The 25232-nt window shown below is 45.9% G+C and overlaps 1 protein-coding gene across 1 annotated transcript; it reads right to left on the bottom strand.

Annotated features, from left to right (window-relative positions):
* Window positions 1-614: 614 nt before the first annotated feature.
* On the bottom strand, window positions 615-24642 carry EIF4H (eukaryotic translation initiation factor 4H). Its single transcript, XM_045786176.2, has 6 exons — window positions 24488-24642; window positions 9906-10093; window positions 7826-7890; window positions 7642-7738; window positions 2938-3075; window positions 615-2660 (listed from the first exon to the last, which is right to left on the bottom strand). The coding sequence occupies exons 1-6, from the start codon at window positions 24544-24546 to the stop codon at window positions 2521-2523; spliced, it is 687 nt and encodes a 228-aa protein (XP_045642132.1). The 5' UTR covers window positions 24547-24642; the 3' UTR covers window positions 615-2520.
* Between the last annotated feature and the right edge of the window lie 590 nt (window positions 24643-25232).

Below are 25232 nucleotides of genomic sequence, written 5' to 3'. Positions count from 1 at the left end.
CTCCCCACCCTCCCCCTGCAGGGTAAGCCAGAGTCAAGGCTCACCTCCCAGTAAGCAAATCCTGCACCATGCCAGGTCCTCCGCCACCCTCCCCACCAGCCAGGGCCTCTCCCAGACACGGCAAAGCTCTACAACTTGTCCGCTGGGCTGCAAAACTGCCCAGCAGCGCCTCCCAACAACATCTGATCTCCTTGCCATGGATGGAGTAGCACCCACCACTGTCCCCAAGAGCACCTGGAATTTCTGCTACAAATAAGCAGTCATTAAAAGCAGGCACACATTGTGCAAACAGCTGATTTCTTCCATTCTGGGACACAAAGTGCCTTTAAAACCCAATCGAACACTATGACCACACACTTGTGTACACAAGGTCTCTGTTCAGAAAATTACATTTTTAGGAAATGAGAGAAAAAAGGCAGGAAGACCCTGGCGTGCTGTTTCTAACCATCACTGGCTCTGAAAATGACTTCCTGAGTCCCGTAAGTTCCAGAAGCAAGACGCTCGCCTCACTGCAGCTGCAGGCCGTTCCGCGAGATTCGGCTGCGGCTTCCCAACTTTAACTGTGCAATTCCACATGAGGGCAGCTACAAAGAACTCAAAAATAAGGACGAGCATTAAATATTACGTAAGGTTTTCTTTTATTTAAAAGATCATTCACAAAATACCATATCCATAGATTTCCTTTCTGTCATATAGCTGAATGTGTGAAGTGTTTGGAATTCTGTTCTTACGTTTAAAAGTCAACTGGATGGCCCAGAAGTTTTGATGAATTTGTTTTGTTCTTAATCTTTTCCCCATTGAAGATGTAAGTAGGTCATCTGAAAGCATCAAGTTTGATTACAACCACATAATGCATGTCTTTCTTAAGTTAAGTATTGGTGTCACACAAATGGTTCTTATTTCAGAAGCAGAGATGGCAGGGGAAGGAAGGAGAGGAGAGAGAGTTCTGTAATTGCTGAGACCCTGGGACAGACACACAGTGGGAGAAGCCGGGGAGGCTGGCCAGGGACGAGCACTGGCCCAGCATGCGGTGCTACCCAGGCTGGGCCACACCCCGCAGCCCCCCGCCACCCCCGAGTGAGGCTCTCCTCCCCAGGCTCTAGGTGCTAGCCATCCCTGAGCTGCTCCCAGCGACCCGGAGCGGGACTTGGTGCTGCAGAACCAACTTGTTCACACACAGGTGTTCCAGCTCAGAAGCAACAGCCCAGCCACCCCCCACTCCCCTGGGAAGCACAGATCACGGTGTGTGACAACAAGCACTCTGCCCCAAAGAGGAGACCCAGTGACCGACAGCCACCTGCCACTATCGCAAGGTCCTCGACAGCTCTGCATAGTAAAATCCTCAATTCATCAAGCGAAACAGTAAAGTGCCAGATTGTAGGCCCATTTTCATTATAAAATCCAGGGAAGGTAGGAAGCACAGCAGCGCACTGTTACTCACACGGAGGAACAGACAGATAAACGCAAGGGAGAGATGCGGGATCCACACGCAGCAGGGACCGGAGCGGCCACGCCCATGCAGTCAGGGCAGCCCGGGCGCGGCTCTGCCCCCGCCGCCCTTCAGTCTCCCCAGAGCACCCTGGCCGGCAGAAAGGAGAGCAGACGGACGTTTTCTGCATCCAGCTGGCCAGAGGCGCCTATACCGCGGCCAGGGAGGAGGGAACCAGCCTGCGCAGTGTGTTGAAAGAGCGACACTAGCGGGTGTGAACACCGCGTGCGCTCAGCTGGTCTTTTCCGAACTCCTCTCCGACACTTCACACTACTACCCCCTTCTTTTGGGTTCCACATTTGAAATGAGAGCCTCTTCTGTTTGAATAATCCATTCGGGGTGGGAGTAGCAGAGACAGGGCTACTTATAAATAGGGATAGGAAGGAATTTGCAAGGATCAACAGATATTTTATCCCTGTTTTGAAAACAACGTGCCTCAAATTCTGTATGTCGATCACAGCGGAATACAAACAAGATGCTATCCAATTTGTGACTTCTTTCCCGGCTTTCCCCCCCCCCTTCTCCACCGCCCCCCCCCCCGGAAGCCACAGCAATACAGAACTCAACATGCAGGTCAGAAGAGAAGCGCTGAGAAAAATCAAAGGAACAACTGGGTCTGGCCAGTGTGTCTAAAGTAAAGAGAGAAAGCAGAGGAGCAAAATGGAGCAGCACCTCCATTCAAAGAACGCCCACAGGTGGCTGCCTCTGTCGCTCGGGAGACACTCATGTACTGGAAGGAAACAAGGAGCAGGAAAGAGAAAGGACATAAGGGAAAGGGGGAAGGAGTGGCAGGAAAAAAAAAAAAAAAAAGCACAAGACAGGCACTAGATAGGTTCAGCAAAGCCAAGAATGTACTAAAAACCACTTGTTAACTGCTGACATGCGCTCACAAGCTCTGTGTTTCCGTTGTAAGAAAGGAGGACAAAGGTCAGGCGCAGGAATGGTGGCTGCAGGACTGCCGGCCCAGGGGGCTGGCCAGGCTGTGGTCTCGCGCTAACTCCCCCACACCCCATTCCCTCCCAACCGCAAGCTCATTCTTGCTCCTTCTGAACGACTTCCTCTCTGGGCCTGGCTCCCCCGAAGATAGCAGAGTTGGGATTGGCTACTTGATTGAGGGGCGTTGCAACTGTCCGAGGCTTCAGCTGGAGCCGTGGCCTCTGTGCTCTTTCCTCTGTGGGAGAAAAACCAACGTGGTTTATTCACAACGGACCCCCTTCCCCATCCGGGTGAAAAGACGGACGGCGGCCCCTGCAGCCCAGCCCGCTAACTAGCAAGCCAGCCTTGAAGACCTACCCCATCCCCACACACTCTAACAAAGGTAAACCCACTATTTAAGACTAAGGGGTGGTCCACAGAGGCTATGTTCATGGCACGAGAAGGCATGTGGGGGGGGGGTACAGCCAGAGTACCAGGACAAGACACCCTCCAGGAAGAAAGTTGCACCATACCTTCTGTTGGTTCTCTGAAGTCCATATTGGACCCTCGAAGGGGAGGGCCATCTCTGAACCGACTCCCCATTGGGGGGCCTGTTCGCCGGTCACCTGGGCGACTCCCTCCCCTGCCTCCTAAGAAGTCATCCCTGAAGCCTGAAGAAGGAAGAGGACACTGGATTACTTTTTAAGCTACTGTCTCAAAGATAACTGTACAGCTGGTGTAGACGGTTTGATTTGAAATTCTTTAGTTCGTCCAACATCGGAAGCTTTTGCGAAATAAAGTGTACTGAAAGGAGTCCAACGTGAATGAGCTGGGTAATCTCAATTATAACAGACTTTTAACATTTCTTAGGAAAGAAAAATAAATTGAGCTGTTTAAACCTTGCAGGAAAAGTTGGGGGGAACATCACGTACGATATATAATGTTTACAACAAAACAAAAAACTTCAAAGCCCCGTTTATTCTGTCTCCTACTATAAACCTGTAATTATTAAAAAGCTAAACCTGGAATTGAAATATTCCAATTTAAAATGCAAAACCCTGGGGTGCCTGGGTGGCACAGTCGTTAAGCGTCTGCCTTCGGCTCAGGGTGTGATCCCAGCGTTCTGGGATCGAGTCCCGCATCAGGCTCCTCCGCTGGGAGCCTGCTTCTTCCTCTCCCACTCCCCTGCTGTGTTCCCTCTCTCGCTGGTTGTCTCTCTCTGTCAAATAAATAAATAAAATCTTAAAAAAAAAAAAAATAAAATAAAATGCAAAACCCAAGAGGAAACCAGACATGACGACAAAATAAAAACCCGGCTGCCACCTCTGGGTGACACCCCCCAATCTGTGTTTCTGCTGCATGTCAGGAGGGGATCTCTCTAAAATCAAGTACCCGTGTTGTCAGCAAAACCAGTTATGTGGCCGGCCCCCCAACCCACACCACCTCTTCCGCGGTGAAGGAGAGGAAGGGCTTTCTCCGCGTTCCTAGGGTCTCTGCTGAAACAGTTCCCAGAGTAAACTGCGTCTCATTATGAGTGCTCCAGAGTGTGACAATGCTCGTCTGTGTGGAGATGATATTCTCCGTAGGCTTTAAGAACCTTAAGTTTTCTTTAATGTCACGTTTCACTGAAAGACTTCCATTTAGAGGGGGTTCAAGCCAACTAGCCCTATAACAGTACAGACCACTGAAGTGAAGAGTTTACATTCGGAAAAAATTTAAGAAACAAAACTGTAGTTAAACAAATGAGCCTGCCCCGTCTCAGCCCCCAAAGGTGGCTGCTTTTACTGCAAGGATGGTGCCATTGCTCAAAGCTCCAGAGGAATCTTTTTTTAAATTTTTAAATTTTTTTATTTTTTAAAGATTTTATTTATTTATTTGACAGAGATCGAGACAGCCAGCAAGAGAGGGAACACAAGCAGGCGGAATGGGAGAGGAAGAAGCAGGCTCATAGCGGAGGAGCCCGATGTGGGGCTCGATCCCATAACGCCGGGATCACGCCCTGAGCCAAAGGCAGACGCTTAACTGCTGTGCCACCCAGGCGCCCCTAGAGGAATCTACCTTTAAGAAGAATCCTGAGCCCGAGGAATACTCTCTGTGGTCTCGCCTCCATCACTTACAGACTTCCTATCTGCCAACTCGTCTACTTGCTACCATTTGTACATGACCCTGAAATCAATACTTTCGGCACTTCTGCTTTTCCAGACACACGCAGAGCAGTGGAAGATGGGAGTTGCCTGACATGCGTGTTTTGCAGCTAAGGCTGAACGAAGCAACACTTGGCCTTGGTTCAGCTCAGACTGTAATTAAGTGTCTTTTCAATCTATTTGGTGCCAGGGTTTTTGCTCTTTTGTGCTTTTCCCTGACGACTGCACTGTTTAAAATGGCCCTGGAATGGAGCGCTGACGAGTCGCCCGGTATTCCTCAGAGCAAGAAGGTGGTCCTGTGCCTTATCCAGAAAATGCAGGTTAGGTAAGCTCCACTCGGGCAGAGTTCTAGTGCTGCTGGCCGTGAGTTCGTGTCAGAGGAATCAACAGAAATAAGGTGTCTTCGAACAGAAATCCACACAAGAAGGTATGGACTGACTGACCAGAGACTCACAGGACTCTGACCTTGCTGCATCCCAAGGAGCAATGGTTTCGTGTCTGCTCATCCGGTGTTCTCAGCGCTTTGAAACTTAACTCCCCTGAATATGGAGAATGCACTCTGTTCGCAAGGGTGGTATTTTTCTGTTCTTTAAATGTGGCCAAGGAATGTGGGAAGAGATCAAGCTCCGAAATGGAGTTGAACAACAACAATTTTAACAAAACAAGAAATGAAAACAATTTCGACCAGATTCAGGCCAACAGGAGCACTGGGCTGGGGAGAACACACCGGGAGGCGTACAGTCGGGTGTAAGGTTCCTTACAGGATTTCTGGAACCAGAGCTCACACTGCGCATTAAATGAGCTTAACTGGTACTCAAACATTTAACCTGACATTTTCCCCGAATAAGCGGGGAAGTGTACCTTTCCAATGTGAGTCCAGAAGTTACTTCCCCTATGCGAATAATTCCTGCTACCAGACTGTAACATAGAGCAGCTCACACTCACACTGACAAGGCAGAGAAACACAACTGCTGCTCTGTCCAGGCGCACGAGGCAGAGTTTGGTAGAGGGAAAAACCAGTGCCATTAATAGCAGGTGACAACCTTATTTCAGAATCTTTTATGATAGGAGCAGGGGAAGATGATGAGGGAAAGCAAGGTCTGACATTCATGAATATCTTTTAATAAAATCTGAAGACAGATTTTTAGGAGGCCCAGCATGAGAACCTTCTAAGGTTTTGGGTTTTGTTTTGTTTTTTACAAAGTTTAGTTTAACACACAGGCTACTTCTGGTGGTGGGACTTTATTTGCTTTCTTCTTTGTATTTTTTGTCATTACTTGAGTCTTTTTTCACGAGCACGTATCTTTTAAAAAAATAGCATCATTCCTTTAAAGAGCAAAAAAGATCTACTTTCACAAATAACGTATATAGGCATTAATTCCATCGCGTGGGCACTTGGTGGTTTTAGATACAACAAAACCCTGCAGGGGACACCGCAACTGGCGGGTGTCAAGGTAGCCTCTGGCTGCGTTCTCAGCTTTGGAGAGTAGAAGCCCACCTAAGGCGACCGTTCCTTAGGTAACCTCCATATTTCCAGAGCTCTAAACTCCAGTGCTACTCCTCCGGTACCGGGAATTCAGAGCTGGCAGGTCCGAGACCACTACTCCTCAGGCCACTAACGGCCGCACCCGGACTGCCTGTGAGAAGACATTTGTTGCATGTTTCAATCAGAGACTAGCTTATACATAAAATTACAGGTTTACTGGATGATACTGTACTTTTATGAATAAGCTCATTTCTGACTGGCTACAGGACTTTAAGGAATTGAGTTATTCAACAGATATAAGCAGTTATCTGTTTAGCTAAAGTAGTACTGAAAAGAATTTTTAAGAATTTTCATCTACAATACCTTGTCCTACTTCTTCGCATACTTACCAAATACTTTATGCTGAATTTGGTTTGATGGGGGGAGAGTGATAGGATTGGGGGGGGGCGCTGATGGTATCATCTTATACAGTGGAGAGTGCAGAGTTTATAGGAAAGATAACAGACTTGTTTTTCATGTTTTTACCCTTCTGTTTCAATTGCCATTATTATTATTACATATATTAATTACTTTTACTTAAAAAAAAACAAAACAATGTAAAGAGTTTAAGAAATGCTTAGGAGATCAACCCTTCAAAGCAGAGGCCTGACATGCAAACTGACCCCTTGAGGTGAGACAGGGAGGCACCTGCCAGGGTGCCTGGGTCAGTTAAGAAAAGGAAGCGTAAAGTGGATCATGTCCACCATGAAGGGACAGGAGTTCCATGCCCTTTAAGAAAAACACCCTGGTCACGAGGACTTCAACCATGCAAGAGGGAGCCACCAAGAACCACAGTGACCAGGCTTTCTGTAAGCTTCCAAAACCTCCACGCTATTTCTAGAAGTAGCAGTGCTTCTATGCGTACCGAGCACACTAGCGCCGCCAAGGGGATTCCTGAGATGAAGGCCCAGATGAGAACGGCAGGCTAAGGCAAGGTGAGACAAGCCGGTGGATCGGTCTACCTTGCCCACCCACAGTGGGGAGCCTCTCAAGTCCTACCTCAAACACTCAGGTTCCAAAAGAGGCTTAGTGCATGCCTGGGGACCTTTCAGGAAAATTTCGTCTGCGCAGTGAGCTAAAGGACGGTCCAGCCAGGCTACTCGCAACAAACGGATAACAGCAGCAAGGCCAATGAAAAAGGTACGTGGCAATATTTTAAATGCTGCTACCAGAACCGAAGTCATCCCAGAATCCCATCCACCTCTAGATTCTCCAGGGCCACACATTCCTGAGGATACCCAAAAAAGATGAAGTTGAGGTCGTACCATTACCTTGCTGCACAAACACAGAAAAATTCACTGGGAAGATGGACAACTCATGTGATGAGAACAGGAATTTTAATATAAGAGTTCTCACTGCCAACAGAAAAAAAAACCAAAAACCAAAAACCAAACAAAACACCCCAGGTTTACAGAAGCACCATCCATTCTCTGTCAAGATTTTTAAACGTGTTTAAAAAGCTCACAAAAACCTATCAGGCTGTGAGACAGTTCCACTAGTAACCTTCGAGAGTTGTCATCAATGGGCGCACAGCAAGTTTTATGTTCAGTTTTAGAAGAACCAATCACCTCTGTCATCTGGTCCACCTTTCCTGAAGCCAAAGCCACCTTTATCTTGTTTTCTGCCTTCTGCAATGTCCACACGAAGTGACCGATCACCCAACAGCTAATGATAAGGAGAAAACAGCGTAAGTATTGGCAAGAAAAAACATCTCGAGTTCCAACGTGACACAGAAAACCTGAAGATACTTACTGCACCATCGTATGTCAAGGCTTCCTTAAGGGAGTCCACCTCATCAAATTCTACATAGCAGAACCCTGTAAGAGACACAAACCCCAACTTCCTCAAGGACTTCTGGATTAAGACGCGGTGGGAATCCCTGTCCATTTCCCCACTCTTGTTGCATCTAGGGGACAGCAGACTACTAGAGTCTAAAAGACAGCCTGTACTTTTTGATAAACAGAAAATACCTGACTGGCATTCCTTCCTCTCAATTATATTCTGTCAGGAAGTACCAAACAGGCACTGAAATATTTGGCAGCTATGTTTTCATAAACCTTTCTTTTCATGAGTTTTAACCGTAATATTAAAGCCTTTCCCGGGTCATGGTGAAGAGCTATTAGTTCTGACTTTTGAATAATTTTAATGTAACCCAACTGGGGCTTTAAGACACAGATTTCAAATTCAATACCAAACATGCTTTGAAGGAACAGGCTGAGGGTGCCTACTACTTACCACTCAGGTAGCTAGTATAAAACCTGCTTTATAAAGCTAAAACATATACCCTCAGTAAGACGGGCATCCTCCTTGGGAAACTAATTCAAACACAGATGGCCTAGGTCCAAGCACGTGTTACCGACAATCTGTGTCCCTGATGCTGGATTCTGACACAGGCCTGTAAAGCGGAGAACATTCCAGGCAGAGGAAACCGCACCTTCTCACCTCAAACCTCTGCTTTAGCTTCTTCCTCTACCTCCAACACTCTTTCCATGCCCCTTCCTTGCCCCACCTGGAGACTAAATCTGGGTCAAGCACGCCCCCCTGCCCCGATATACTCACACTGCTCCCTGTACCACACCCTTCCAGCCCACGTATCCCCACCCTGTGCGATGATTACACTTCACCTTCAAAGCCCGCTAGACCGCAAGTGCTCCAAAGGCTTGGGTCCAAACTTGTCCTGTTCACTGTCTGTTCCCCAACTACTTACTAAAAGAATGCACTGCTTGGCTGGAGAGTCCCCACCTTCCCCCCGAGTGGATTTAATGTCTAGAGTACTTGAGGAAACCACCCTGCAAGTTCAAAGAGGCCAACAAAAAAGCCCACTCACCATCTCACCCCTAGAGCTGCTGAAACTGAGGACGACCCTCTAGTAGACAAACGAGAACTTGCTTCTACTGCCTCACCCCAAAACCTGGCCTCCCCACCCACTTCCCCCGATGCCCGGAACTCCTAGTGCCTCAAGTAGGGACACTGGGTGGGCCTTACCTTCAACAAGCTGAACGGATAGTGTGTTTTCATTGTTTGGGCACTTACTGTAACAAGGCTTCAGGTTCTAAAGCCAAAAAATGTTAAAAACAAGGAAAGTACCACCTATACACAGAACTGTTCAGGTGAGCGAAACCTCTGCTTCTCGTACCTCTCCTCACTGCACATCACTCTGTACTCTTCCTGGATGTTCTTCTGGATAAATAATGTAAACCAAATGCTCTTGTCCCTTGCTCCATGGCCTCAGACAGGGAGCACGTTTCTCCTCAGGGAATCTTGAAAGCCAGGAGATAATGCTGGTAGGATTCTTCTTTCTTACTGCTTCCGGGCTCAAGTGCCCTTTAAGAGACTAATCTATGGACACTAACTTCATCTGAAATTTGAGCCAACCCTCTCCTCACACACACTCTGAAGTCACAAATGTATAGTGACAATATTATTAGGTTCTCTTTTGAATTCTATACCAATACCTAGATTACAGGAAAACTTCAAAGAAAAATACCATGAGTCGGGCCAAGGTGAAATGCACCTGTGAGCTCCTCTGTTTTATCTGCTCATTTTCCCTCCCAGGGAAATCCTTGACTGGCACAGACAGGATAGCTGGGTCAGGCCAACAAGACTGACTTGGGCATATTTATACTGAGTATTTCTACAAATCAGATCCTGTGTAAAACACCCCCCCCCCCCAAGTAGAACTGAAAGCTTATGGGTTAAAGGGCCATGTTAATTTCAGCTATTCGGACAAATATTTAAAACTCTTTCATAACTGGAGCCCTCTGGTTCCCTAACATCTTGGTTTCGACCCTCCCTCTACAATAATACACAGTAAGAACTCCCCCACACTCACCTTTAAATTTGTCTGTGTCTTTGTCTCTGACTAGCCGTACACTCCTTATGCTGAGATCCTTAAAGATAGCATCTATGTCGCCCTGAACTGTATTAAAAGGTAGATTTCCTACATACGCTGTGTAGGGGGGCTCTGTGGGCAGCTCCTTCTGGCTGCGGGAGCCATGGCCACCAGCACTGCCACGGGACCTGGAGGGGAAACAGAGAGATTCAAGTCTACTCGCCCCAGAGCAGGGAAAAGGAAAAGGTCTTCCCCTCAGCCACACCACCATGTGAACCACTCCACTCGAGTGCACAGTAACATCTTGAAATTATCAAGAGTATTCCAAAATATTATTCGTGACCAGGGTGGCTATGTTTTGGTGACAGAAATGTCCACGGAAACACAGAATCTATGTAAACACATTTGCCTGGAAATTCAAATCCAAACAGAACATACCCTCCTTGCACGACTGGTTACCTATTCACTTAGACTCCGTATCTCCAGAACGTTTATGTCCTAAAACCTTAACACCCTCCCTCATCCTGGTCATCCTCATACTTGCCGAAACGGATCGTCCAGAGGTAGCACGCTGTATTCAGAGTGCTGAATTCAGTGCTGCTGAAGCTGAACCCATTCGTAACACACCTGCTTCCTGCTACTGTCAGACGGTGGCTAGGACAAATGCTCTAGTAAAAATTTTAGATTTTGTACAGCAAGGCCTATGTACATCCTGCTCTCCACCAGCCCTCAAATGCGTATTACTAATCCATTTACACCTCAATGCCAATTCCTCCCCTGTAACAAGAAGTGGTTATGTGTCTACGGTTACGAGACTCAAAGGTGACAAAGGCAGGACCTTGATTCTACCACATCTCGTTGCTGATCTGTAGAGGTTCTGTCTGCATCCCAGCTCAGCCACAGACTTACTCCACCATATGACCTTGAGGAGCTACTCAATTTCTCTAAGCTTTATTTATTTGTAAAACTGGGTTAATACTAACACAGATCTTGAGCTACTGAGAAATAAACACAAGGCGCCTAATACACTGACACACAGTACACGAGTGGAGCAGCAATGAGCATTATCATCGCACCTACAACCCGAGGCTCAAACTGTTTTATAGATAATTAAGAAATAAATTGGGACCATTATACATTTGTCAAAATCCATGGAATGTGTAATACCAAGAGTGAACCCTAATGTCAGCGTGATGACACTGTCAGCGTGGGTGTTGACAGCAGGGCCATCTGTGCTCCTGTGTGTGCGTGAAGGCAGGGCGAACACAGGAACTGTATTTTCTTCCCCCCCCCCCAAAGATTTATTTATTTAAGAGAGCGAGAGACAGCTAGCAAGAGGGGGGAGGGGCAGAGGGAGAAGAGGGGAGAGACTCCCTGCGGGGCCCTAGCTCCCACCCCTGAAATCATGACCTGAGGGAAAACCAAAGGTTGGAGACTCAAGCAACTGAGCCACCAGGCGCCCCTGAGAACTGTCTTTTCTGATCACTTCTGCTGTGAACTTGAAATTGCTCTAAAAATAGTCTATTAAAATGAATGAATGGGAAGGGGAACTCTTCTTTACATCAATAAGCACGTCAACTAATAAATGTAGAAGGAGTCACATAAGAAGAAAATCACTACTCCTAGGGCGCCTGGGGGCTCAGTTGATTAAGCGTCTGACTTCAGCCCAGGTCATGATCTCAGGGTCTTGGGATCCAGCCTTGTGTCTGGCTCTGTGCTCTGTGGGGAGTCTGCTTGTCCCTCATCCTCTGCCCTCCCCCTTCTTGTGCTGGCTCTCTCTCAAATAAATAATAAACTGTGGAAGGAAGGAAGGAAGGAAGAAAGGAAGGGAGGGAGGGAGGGAGGGAAGGAGGGAGGGAGGGAGGAAGGAAATCACTATTCTGCACCAACCAATGTAGCAGGGGCTGATTCAGGCAAGGCTCAGCAATGGACCCAGCAATCACCACGTTAACCAGGTACGTGACAAACTTAACACTATGTGCCTTGTATTCTGGCACAGATTCTTCAAACGTGTCAAAAATCAGGAAAGACAAAAAAGGCAGGGGCGGACCAAAGAAACATGACAACGAATGCTACATGTCATCTTTGATCCTGGAACAAACAGCTATAAAAGAAAAAGCAGATGGAGAAATTTGAATATGGCATGTACAGACACCACTGCATCACTGTTCAATTTCTGGGGAGTGGTAACGGGTACTGCGGTTAGAATGGCCCTGTGCTCTGGAGAGACTCAGAGGGCTCAGCATAAAGGACATGTGTGCAGGCACCCACAAAGATAAAGCAAACGTGAACCCTGTGACTCCCAACCGTGTCCACTGTGGATGAAAATATTCACAATGTCTGCAGAACACAGGAGGAAAAAAAATTCAAAAGGAGGTGGTGGTGTTTCTTTTTAGGGAAACATTTAAGACTCATTTTAAAGGAGTCTCCTCACAGCAAAGGCCTGCTCAAAGTCGTCCTTTTTGCGGGACAAGCAGCGACCCAAATCACGGAAGGTAACTTCGTTTTTGATCCATGTTTTGCTAGAAATAGCATGAAAGAGATCCCCCATCTTTCTTGAGATAAATATCATTCTGTAAGACACATTTTTAGCAGAAGAACCAAATCATGACCGAATTCTTAGATGGCTAAAATTTTTTAAGTCTAGTGACTCAGAATTCTGCTCCTTCCCGATAAGAAATCCTGTTTTGTTTTCCAGTGACTTGAATTCCATTTGCTCCCACTCCTCACCCCTTGGCCCACAAAGTTTAGTAAACGGACTTATTCTGGCACTTCAGTACTCTTTGCAACACCACTGTTCTTACCTCGGTATCTTTAAACCCTAAAATATATTTTTTAAAGATTTTATTTATTTGAGAGACAGGGAGATGGGAAGAAGCAGGCTCTCTGCTGAGCAAGGAGCTTGACATGGGGCTCGATCCCAGGAGATCATGACCTGAGCTGAAGGCAGATGCTTAACCAGCTGAGACACCCAGGTGCCCCAACAGTTTCTTTCTTTTTTTTTTTTTTTAAGATTTTATTTATTTATTTGACAGAGATAGAGACAGCCAGCGAGAGAGGGAACACAAGCAGGGGGAGTGGGAGAGGAAGAAGCAGGCTCATAGCGGAAAAGCCTGATGTGGGGCTCGATCCCAGAACGCCGGGATCACGCCCTGAGCCGAAGGCAGACGCTTAACTGCTGTGCCACCCAGGCGCCCCCCAAGAGTTTCTTTTTTAAAAAGATTTACTAGAGAGAGAGTGTGCATGTGTGCACAGAAGAGCAGAGAGAGGGGCAGGGAATCCCAAGCAGATGCTCAGCTGAGTGAGGAGCCCAACGTGGGGCTCGACCCCATGCCCCTGAGATCATGCTCTGAGCTGAAATCAAGAGTCAGCCTAAACTCAACCTACTGAGCCACCCAGGCGCCCCTAAACCCGAAAATATTTTCAGTAAGATACTCTTTGAGACTGAATACTGAATATGTAAGATATGTTATAACTATAAAATTTGGAGAACTGTTAAAAACACAGGATGAATTACAATTTTAATAACCTTAAATTCATTTATTCAACATTTACTAAACATCTGGGAGAAAACAGTCCCCTGCTCTCAAGCCGCTCCCAAGTGAGCAGTACACATAAACACAAATACCTCTATGAGTATACATGCATGTCTGTGTGTATATGTACACAGACACACACCTGCACACACACACGGCAAAAAGCCACAATGGTTTTTTAAAAAAATTTAGGGTGAAGGTGAGGACAGAGAACTGATAAATTCAGCAGGTGTACGTGTGATGAATCAGGAAAACGGAGGTAGGAAGGCTTGCTCAAAGGGCGCATGAAACATTTACACAAGATTTTACTAAGGTTGCTGGACGCAGGCACAAGAAGTCAGGCTCTGAGTTCAGGGAGCCAGGTGAGCCTAGATAAGGACTGCTGCCCGGGGGTGGCCGTGCTAATCAGATGACAGGGACACTGAGAAGAATGCGGCAGGGTAAGAAGCCAGCCCTGGCTTTGGGAAGATGGAAGAATCCCGTTTCAGGCAAGCAGTATCTTATTTTATTTTTTTAAAAGATTTTGTCAGAGAGAGAGAGAGAGAGAGAGAGCGCGCGCGCACGTGCACACCAGAGGGAGAAGCAGGGTCCTCGCTGAGCCACCCAGGCAAGCAGTATTTTAAAAGCTAGAAATGTGGGAACAGCTAACCCTGCCCATTAACCTGCTCACTTCACCCGAGCCTCACAAAACCGCCAGTGGCTTACTATTCCAGATTTTCCCCAAGAATCACTGCAGTCGCCCTAAATGCTACCTGATCCGACGTAGTCAGTTCTACGGGACCTAAGTGTGTTTTAGCTTTTCAGTGGGTAGCTCACTGAAGACAGGGAGGCAGCGGGACAGGGGCCCTCGAAGCAGATTCCCATTTACTGGCTCCAACAGTTACAAAGTTAGAAAAGTGGAAGCCTACAGTGTGCCAGCAACTTGAGCGACAAGGGTGAAGGAGACAAACCAGAGAGCACACGTGCATGTCATAAAATGATCCATCCTGTTAGCAGCCTACCAAAGACAACAAAAAACCAAACACCCCCAATGCCAGGAAATCCTGAGCTAGAAGTCCTAGGACACCTGTGATGCTAAAGTTTACAGGGGACTATCCTCTAACCGAACAAGCTGCGTTACATAAAAACACTTTCTAGAACAGGTTAAAAATAACAGGGAGAGAAAACTCATTTGACTCCTTAGCTTGGTGCAGGACCTCTTCCAATTACTTGTGCCTCAGTTTTCTTGTTTGTGAGTGCACAAATACTACAAATCTTTATTTTATAAAGTTTAAAACTGACCATAAAACACCTCATAAATCCTGATTGCTTTATAAAAGTTTAATAACAATTCTAAAACGTTACAGGGAAGTCTAAACATGCTCAAGGCCACGCCACTCCAGCAGAAAGAGATGAACAAGGCGCAGGCCACGGCAGCCCCCCACCCCCAGGCCATATCACACCCCCCTCCACTCCACAGTGATCCTCCCTGTTCAGTGCTGCTTCAGACTATCCCTTACGGACAGTCCACTCATTTTTAAAACAACATACGCAAGTTTTAAAATAACAAGTTACATCCCCAGTAACTCAGGAAATGTAAGTTTCAACTCCAAGTATGACCAAAAATCTTTAGAGACAAAATCACTTTTCTTCACTCAAATGGACTAAACATACGCAACGTCTATGAAGTACAGAGCACAGCATAGAGGGCTCACACCTCAGCCTCAGTCCCTGCCCTTAAGGAGCCCATAATTAACTGAGGGGGTCCAGGCAACTGCAAGGAGAAACCACATCCCAAACGAAGGACTGCAGACAATTCGGAAGACAGCCACGAGAGCAGTCTCTGCAGGGTGGAGCGACAGGAACCGTGACTCTGCCACTCCCGTTCCCACAGCACACAGGGAAACCCTCGACTCTTCACCAGACAGTAACTGGGAATAAACAGACCAGTAGGAGGAAAGAAGCCTGGAGGGAGAGGCACTGTAAGAAACAAGGTAAGAGTAGAGACTTTAGGGCTGGGATTAGATCCAGTAAGTAGATGCAAAAGAAAATGAAGTGCCCCAGGCTTACTTTCCAAGTATAAGAGATAAGGAAAAAGGGAGGACTCATGATAAGCTTTTCTCTCGGAGAGGATTTTATAAAGATCTCTAGAAGCTACACAGAATTTAAGTCCTGTTGCTGCCGCTCTTGAAAATTCAAGACCACTGCCAAGGTACCCAGTACAGAGCAGTAGCCTCTCTCTGGTATTTGCAATATCAGGTGTTCTCCTAGCTTTAGGGGTGATCAACAACTCTGGTATTCCACGTGCCATCCAGAAAAGCTTCCTAGCATAGGTTGTATCGTTTGACATGGGGCACCACGCTGGAGCCTATAGAAAAGTCACAAGCCTGTGTGGCTCAGTCGGTTAATCATCCGACTCTTGATCTCAGCTCGGGTCTTGATCCCAGGGTCTTGAGTTCCAGCCCCTTGTTGGGCTTAAAAAAAAAAAAAAAGAAAGAAACAAAGGTCACAGAAAGACTGCAAGTAAGCAACAAAGCCCACTAAACGTGTAAAAACACAAAAAAGTAATGGTCATTATGTGCAACCTATTTATTTGGTTTCTAGAAAATAGCCAAAAAAGGTTGAACTCTCAAAAGCCAAGCCCTCATTTCACATACACTGATTTATCTTACCTATTCCTGACACCTTACATTAGTAAGACACACTGACCAAAATCACTGAACCCAGATCAATACATTACTAACTCAAGTTCCGTTTACTCAGATCTCCTTAGTTTTTACCTATGTCCTTCTGTTCCAGGAGCCCATCCAAGGTCACATGACAGTTTAGTTGTAGCTTATGGTTTTAAAAACTGGCCCGACGCAGTGCGGATTTTATTTCCAAGTACATCTCCCTCTGCTAAGTGTATGCATTCACCAAGGCCTTCAATCAGCATTCACAAGTAAACCCCTTTATCTTGATACCTGGCATTACCACAGGATTGCCATGAAACCCTCTGATTTTTTTTTTTTTAAGATTTTATTTATTTATTTGACAGAGAGAGAGAGAGACAGCCAGCGAGAGGGAACACAAGCAGGGGGAGCAGGAGAGGAAGAAGCAGGCTTCCAGCGGAGGAGCCTGATGCGGGGCTTGATCCCAAGACTCCGGGATCACGCCCTGAGCCGAAGGCAGACGCTTAACGACTGAGCCACCCAGGCGCCCCTCTTTCTTTCTTTTAAAGATTTTATCCATTTATTTGAAAGAGAGAAAGAGAGCACACAGGAGAGTGAAAAGCAGACTCCCTGGTCAGCAGGGAGCCCTACATGGGGCTTGATCCCACAACCCTAAGATCATGACCCGAGCTGAAGGCAGACCCTCAACTGACTAAGCCACGGTACTTCAGTGTTTTTCAAAAAACATTTTGGCTGTGACCAACATGACTAAAAACATGTGGACATAACCTGACTGCACGCTAACTATACAAGTAACAAAATGCCTGCCGATCAGGAAGGCTACAAACTCACAGAATAACACACACTATTCTCTATTCTTTCATCTTTAAGGAAGTTTGTTAGGACCCCTAATAAAGTGACTTCATCATCTACCAACGGGACAGGACAGGCAGTTTGAAAGCCTTGTTAAAAGAGAACAGCAAACGCAAGGGTGACTTCTGGTTTACATGGTCTTTTAGAAAATCTTTCTTCCTAGGCAAAAAGGCATTTATCACAATGTACTAAAATTTTGGATTCCCACACATTAACGAAAGCAAATAAATGGGTTATTAATTTAGTAACTTCACATGGTGCCAAAGGTGATTCAATCCAAAGTTCCAGATTTTTCAGAGGAAATAAAAACTTAAACCTCAAGCTGTTTATTGGTCCTCAGAGAATACTGCCACGAAAAACATCTGTCTTGAAGCTACGATGTAAACTATTTCTATGGATTAGTTTTGAACTTTATAAGCCAAGGGTTCTTTTTTTCTAAATGAGAATGCCTATTATTTGAGATTTGACATTCCACACACTACCAGCTCCAATTCATTTTAAAGAAAACTTCACATTTTCATGCGATGGTCAATTTCATATTATCTATGAGGTTTCAATTTTTTAGAGAAGTACAAAGTGCCACAGACAGACCACCAGTTAAAATCTAGAATTCAAAGGCATACAAAGCCAACAGTTCTTCTCTTCTTCACTTAATACCTGAAAAGCCACGAATATAACACTGTATGTTAATTATACTTCAGTAGAATTAAAAATATTTGAAAAATCATAAAAATTTAAGTCACTTGTACTAAAACACATACATATGAAGAGGAATACTTAATATTAGTAATAAGCATCTTTGCTAATATCAAATTTAACTTCTAGCTTCCTTACACATGGTAGTCGTAAAAATTAAATGCTTTTACAGTACCTGGAAAAAAGTTACGCACACCCCCTACGCAACAACAACCAACCAAGAAAGTAAGGAGGACCCTATCAGGGGAATTAGTGGGCAGGTCAACCAAATGCCATGTGCAAACTTCAGTTCTGATTCAAACAAATCAGTTGTAGGTAAAAATGTATGAGCTAATCAGAAGAATCAAAATATTTACTGGAAAGTTTTCGGATGTGATAATATTTGGTCACATTTTTTAGTCTGTACCTTTGAAACTCATACTGAAGTATTTCCAGATGAAATAAAATATGGCACCTACGATGTACTTGAAAATAATCCAGAAGCGTGTAGGAGGAAGGTGGCGTGAGGAGGAACAGATGAAATGAAAGTGGTCACTTTAAGAAGTGGGTCAGGGGCACATGAGGTACGTCATTACACTAGACTCTATTTTTGTGCTTTAAATGTTCTGTAATCAAATGTTTTGCAGATTCAAATAGGCCAACTCTATGAAGTAATCTTTGAGGCAATTGCGCAAAACTGAACATGAACTGGGTGACAGAAAAACTGCTGGCTAGAAAGAAACCCCTGATCAGTCTGAAACACATACTCAAGTTTAAAAGTATTTTAAGACGGAATGACAAGGATGGCTGTGACTGGCTTTAAAATATCCTATCCCCTCCCCACAACGGGGATGAGAGATGAAAAGAGGAACCGCAAGAAAGGTTTATGAAGTAGAATGAATGGAAATGAATGAAGAGTTGCTTAATGGGTTTCTGTTTGGGAATGATGAAAAAGTTCTTGAAACAGTTGTGGCGACGACACAACATGGTGTCACTGTGGGCATTACTGTCACCGAACTGTACACTTAGAAATGGTCAGGGGCGTCTGGGTGGCTCAGCTGGTTGGGCGTCCAACTCTTACTATTTCAGTTCAGGCCGTGGTATCAGGGTCATGAGACTGAGCTTCACATTGGGCTCAGGTGCTCTGTAGGGAGTCTCCCTGCCCCCCAGCTTGCTGGCACGTGCTCTAAAGTAAACGAATAAAAAAATCTTAAAAAAAAAAAAAGAAGAAGAAAAAATGGTCAAACTGGTAAATTTTATCGATATATTTTACCACACACACACACACACACACACACACACACACACCGTGGAAAAAAAAAATGAAACCGGGGAATGGCTACATGGGTTCAATATACTAGTCTCTGCCTCTGTTTATGTATGAAAATGTTCAGATTCATTTTTAAATGTCACATAAAACAAGCAACTGATAAATTCCAGCCTAATGTAGACCACACTGATGTTCCCTTATTAACAGAAAGTTATGCAGCTCAAGGAGCACTCCTTCGTATTTCCAGACAGTCTGTGAAAGCGCACTGACACGTACTTTTCCTTTGGTTCTAGCTCTGTCTTGCAGAGCTCACTGAACAGTCCCTCAGTCCCTGACTAGCGGCTGTATCCCGAGACCTGCACTGATCTTGCACTTGACCCCAGCATAAATCAAGGCAGGGGCACCAAACTGCACTATTACTCATGCCTCATTACGCAGTATTTGCACAAAGAGAAGGAAGCCAACCAGCTTCAGAGAACAATGTCATTGATAAAGCAGGAAAATGATTAATTTTATTAAATCTTGACCCAGTTTTTAATATCCCATGTTTCAAAATAGAGGCAAAACACTTCTGCGGCTTACAGAAATATGCTAGTTCGGGGCGCTTGGGTGGCTCAGTCAGTTAAGTGTCTGCCTTCGGCTCTGATCATGATCTCAGGGTCCTGGGACTCAGTCCCCAGCTCCCCGCTCAGCGGGGAGTTTGCTTCTCCCTCTCTCTCTCTCTCTCTCTCCCCCTCCCTCTGCCCCTCCCCTCCATTTGTTCTCTCTCAAATAAATAAAATCTTAAAAAAAAGAGAGAAAAAAAGAAAAAAGAAATGAGATGGTTATCTCCAGGAAAACACTCGTGGAAGCGAGTTACAAGCTGAACTAGCTATTGTTTTCATGGAACACCATTTTTACCTGAAGAACTGACTGACTACGGTTATTGACTTAGGTATCAGGCAGACATTTTCTTTTCTTTAAAAGATTTATTTGAGAGAGAGCACAAGCAGGGGGAGCAGCAGAGGGAGAGGGACAAGCAGACTCCCCACTGAGCTCAGAGGCCGACATGGGGCTCGATCCCAGGACCCTGAGACCATGACCAGATGCCCAATGGACTGAGCCAACCAGGCACCCCCTACGCAGACATTTTCTTGAAAATGAAGCAGCCTGTCACTTCAAGGAAAACTAACAGTATCTGTTACCAATGATAAAATGCAGACTGGGCTTTTAAGCAAAAAACAGAATTTTAGAAAACTTGCATCCATCAACATAAGCTTGACAGCCTCACAATACCTGAAAATTTTTTCTGATAAAATCAATGGTGATATTAATAAACATGATTTTTGATGCTGTATAATGAAATGTGCCAACATTTGGAAGATCTGCATAACTCAATAATAATAATAATAATAATAATAATAATAACAACAACCAATCCATCATGTTACAAGATCATGCACTGGTAAAGAATCCATTTGGACTATGTACCCTGTACCCTATAGGTAACGTGTACCCTATACTGGAATACAAGGCTTAACTGGGGGTGCCATGTTTTCAACGGAGTATCAACAAACTGGAGCACATTCAGAGGGCCCTATCAAGAACATTTTAGAAATCATGACATGGGGAAAACTTCAAAGAACCACGAACAGTCAATTAAAAAAAAAGACAACTTAGGCCTTACAACTGTTAAATTCTATCAAAATCAAGCAATCACTTATTTTGTGGTCTGAGTATGCAGGTCTAACCATCTGTACAAATGAAATGCAGAGGCAGGACATGCTCTCCTGCCCAACGCTCTCTTCTATTTCTAGGGGAAGCTGGAAACTGGAAGATGGAAGTCTAAGCTAGGACTGATACCCCTCCCCCACCAATGTTTTACATGTTCCATGTTTCTGGGAAGACTACTTGAATTTGTGTGATGTCCTCCCATAACACTTAAAGGTTAATTTCAAATAGAAATATACTAAGAAAGTTTTTAGAAATCTCAAAAGCACTTACACTAAATATTCCAAGCATAAATTTTGTAAGAAACCAATAACCTACAGGAACAAATTACTCAGCTAGCATTCATTTATAATACAGTACTCTACTCATAAAATGCTTTATACCTATAAACTGAATAGATTTCGCTTACTTGGCTTCAGAAATACAGCCAGGAAAGTAAAAACTCACTCATTATCTCAACAGAACTTTTCCCACTCTTACTGATGCAAGGGAAATATTTTAAGAAAAAAATTTAAATTGAAAGCTACGAATTATTAAGTGTACCAGTCACTGGGCTGCATGCTTGAGACATCTCACTGCACACTCCCGATAGCCTTAGAACAGTTTCTATCTTACATGTGGGGAAAATGAAGCTCAGAGAGGTAAAGGAACTTGTTCCAGATCCCACAGCTAATATGTGGCTCAAGGCTCGGCTGACACTTGACCTCTGTCCTGTCTGCCTGATCTCAATCCAAAGCTAGGCCTTTTCCCCAAACTGTGTCAGAGGCTCTTGGTAAAAACCAAGTATTTCATAGAAGATAATGATTTAGAATCAAGCACTGAGAGATTAGAGAGTGGAAAGGAGGACGACAATAACCCCAAACTACTTGTCATTTGGTAGGCAAACAGGATTTTAAAATAAGCTTTTTAGTACTTTTATGAACTCTACCATGACCAGTGCAAATAGTTACTGTTTCTATACACTGCTTTCTTTCCCCTTATTAGTCTTAAAATATGCTTAGAAATTTAGACAAAGATGCCAAGCTTAAGTCTTCGAAGACTCAAAAGTTAGAATTCCAATGCCCCCCTCCCAAACGGGAACTTGATGAAGAATACTTAAATGTGTAGTTTTACCACTTTCCAGTAGGTACCATTTTCAGCAATCTCAATTCTTGCTACCTCCACGTTCCAATCTGATTTTCCGAATTGATGGTTTTACGTGGAGCACTCAAAAGCATGTTGTAGTTAGAAATGTAAAAATCGCTGTTACTCTCCACTTTATCGCCAATGGCAAATGAAAAATAAAAACCCAGGAAAGAAAATTTAGCAAACTGCAGAACAAAATACACTCCAGATCTAGTACAACCAACCAGATAATTGGGAATTCTGATTGGACTTGTTTTTTGGGCAACAATGCAGTCTCCCAGGTCTCTCTTTGGCTGCCGGGAACATGCCTCTATAGGTTGAGAAAATAAAGCAGTGGTTTAACACTGCTTCCTGACAACAGCACTGGTTACTACATACGATTACAAAATAAACTTACAGGGAATGTATAATTATTAAAACCAAATTTTTAGATTATGACCATGCATTTCAAACCTGCTATTCCTTTTGTCTGTGACCCAAGTGGCTCAGAGTTGAGATCTCTCACTTAGCTAAGGTGTTTTGACTAAAGGGAAGGTCTCTTGGTACAAAAGTTCCAAACACAGCAATGTAAGACTGGCTTTCCAGAAGTGACAACCTTCTAAAATGCCTAAGCACTGTATCTGAACACAAGCAAACAGCACTGAGACATTTGTTGATGTGAAACATAATTCACATAACAGTAGAAATTATCACTGAACGTTACCAACCTAGCCTACCATCTTGCTAAATTTCAGAGAAACCAGTAACTGATAACTCCAGATCTAATGAAATTAAATTTAACGATGACACTGGAATAGGAAAGCTTTGGCTCAAACCACAACTGTGGTCTGGTCCTCTGTGAAGTTTCTGGACCCACTCCAGACACTGTTTACATGAACACACGAACTCACCAATAGGTTTTTAGAACTACTTTTAGGAATCTGAGTAGTATTTCCCATGTAGTTTTACATGGATTTGACGTCAAATGGAAAACTCCAACAAGGTCAGATGTGGAAGATTTTTAAGAGTAAAGTGACTTTTTATCAGAAAGTTTAGGAGACGCAGAGTGGCTATTTTCTTACACTAGTTTTTGGAGTGCATCCGGACACATGGCTAACATTTTTTGTCTTTTGATATTTGAAATGAAGAGCTTCGTTAAGAGAATTCTGACCACTTGCTATTGTTCAAGGCATCCCGACTGTCAAAATGTGACATCCACTGGAAGTCTGACTCAGAACACCTCAAGTCACTAGAATAGCTAGCAAATCTGTCAAAAGGCAGAATAAGAAAAAAACAAAAGGCAAACTCCAAAACCCAGATTCAGTATAGTATGACTAACTTATTGTAGTCCCAAACCAACTAAAACTCCTTGCATCTGCCTTAAACCAAACCACTCTGTTTGAGTTTTCCTGGGCACTTCCAAATGTTTCTTGAAACTGGAAAAAAAAAATCCCAGTTGTTAAATTTCAAGATGACTTAACTGCAAATTTGATGTCTAGAAACTTACCCCAAAGGCAATACTTTCACATGTCATCCAACATCTATTTCTTTTTTATTAGCAAATAAAACATTCTTTGAAATAACAGGTGGCTCCACCTTCCCCAACTTCTGTGTTCTAGTGTCATTAATATTAGGTACACTCCTGTACCCAACAAGCCTTTGTTTGAGCCAGTCCCAAACCAAGGTATTAAAAGATCATTCTTCACCAAACAAAGATACTTTTGGGATTGAAACCCAGGAGACTGGACACCTCAGTAGGTACCATTGTGGTGTTATCCTGGGAAAGTAATCCTTTCTGTAAAAGTACACAATGGCTAAGTGTGTCCTTGACAAACAGCAAGATGTTTATAGCCCATCTTCTAAATTCTGTATAAGGGAACTTGTATTTAAAAACAAAAACAAAAATAACCCACCAAAAACCCAGTGCGGATTCCTGAAATTAAACACCGTTAAGCTTCTTATTCAACAGTCAAGAATTTCTCTTTTAAACGAGGTATCTCAATTATATATAGTCTGTATATGACCAAAGTCAGAACGAGGCTAACTGCGATTCCTTCTCCAGGTCAGGAGAAACGAAAGATTTTCTGCCGGCAAGCACATAGCACCTGTCAATAAAGCCCTCTGACCCAAGACACAGTAAAATAAAAAAATGCTATTATGTATTTTCTTTTGCTTGGTCTCCCCATCTCCCGGCGTGAATCGGACCATTCCCGAGCTCTAGCCGCCAAATCCCTGCCTCACACGTAAGGAAAAGGAATCACTCCTCTCTCGCCCTCCCGACCTTACCCAGTCCGCTGGCCTCCTGGCGAAGCGGGCCAGGGAGCCTGCAGGGCAGACAGACCACAGGAGGCCAGGACCCTGAACGACACCCGAGCGGGGCAGGCCGCGGCCCCCACCCCGCGTTGCAGCAGAGCCCAGCGCGGGCCCTGCCATACTGGGGGATGGGGTTGGAAGCGGGAGCTCGTCCTCCGGGGCACTCAGTGCCGCTGCGGCCTGGCCTTACGGCCGAGGCAGGGCAAAGACGACACGTCGGCGGCGGCGGGAGACACAGGGACGGATCTGCGCCGCGAGCAAGACGCGGGGGAGCATAACTGCCGCCGCCCCCTCCCGGAGCGCGCCATTTCCAGGCCCCGGCCTTCCAGGCGCCTCTCCCAGGCCTTCGCGGGCCCAGCCGGGCCCCCTACCGCCCGCCGCCCCGGGTGAGCGCGGGAAGGCCGCCGCCCCGGGGCCCCCGACTCCGCCCGCCCCCCGCGCCCGGCCGGGGCCCGCGCACGCCCGCCTCACCCTCTGCCGCCGCCGAAGCTGCTGTAGGCCCGATCGTCGTAGGTATCGAAGTCCGCCATTTGCCGTCTCCGTTCCGAGAGGAACCAGGGTGAGCGAGGAAGGACCCCGCAATATAACTCCCCCCGCCCCGCCGCCGGGGCTGTCCGCCGCGCCGCCTGATCGCAAATCGCACGCACGCACGCGCGCGCGCGCGCACGTACGCCGCGCCGCGCCCGGCCTGGGCCGACGGGCCGCTGCTGGCCCTGCGCGCTCTGCGGCCCACGTGGTGCGGCGGCGCGTTGGCCGGGCGCCTGGCCTCGCGCCCCCGCCCATTGTGTGCTGGCCCCGGGGCTTTACCCGCGGCCGGCGGCAGCCCCCGCCCCGCCCCGCCCGTGCGCGCGGGCTGTACCCTCTGTCGGGAAGCTCGGGTGGCTGGCTCAGCACGCTCTGACGGCCCCTCTGGGGGCTGGCCCGGGACCCTGCGCCCGGCCCGCTGCGCTGCCTGCTGTCGCTTAGCATTTTGTACTCCAGACCTGGCAGGGCCCCCGGAGGCCTGCTCCGCTTGGCCCCACTCCGACATGCTCTTCCTGGGCAAAGGGTCGCTCGCCTACACCAAAGTAAGGGCCACCTCCTCCAGGACACCCCCCCCCTCCCGAGCTGGGCACTTGCTGAGAATCTACAGGGACGAAAGGCCCCGAAGGGGTGAGGATCCGAGCGTGCGAGGCGATGGCCGTGCAGCTAGGAATCCCGCCTTCTGGGGTCTGTC

The sequence above is a fragment of the Ursus americanus genome, chromosome 2, assembly GCF_024610735.1.
Source record: "Ursus americanus isolate L20-20 chromosome 2, mUrsAme1.1.p, whole genome shotgun sequence".
Lineage (NCBI taxonomy): Eukaryota > Metazoa > Chordata > Mammalia > Carnivora > Ursidae > Ursus > Ursus americanus.
The sequence above is the reverse complement of the archived record's forward strand: the minus strand, read 5'-3'. Positions and strand labels throughout refer to the sequence as shown.

Coding starts and splice junctions, on each gene's coding strand:
- EIF4H (XM_045786176.2), bottom strand. CDS start 24,546: ATGGCGGACTTCGATACCTACGACGATCGGGCCTACAGCAGCTTCGGC. Junction 7,891..9,905: donor AGACACAGACAAATTTAAAG/GTGAGTGTGGGG, acceptor TGTCTCTTACAG/GGTTCTGCTATGTAGAATTT. Junction 2,661..2,937: donor CTTCAGAGAACCAACAGAAG/GTATGGTGCAAC, acceptor TTTCTCCCACAG/AGGAAAGAGCACAGAGGCCA.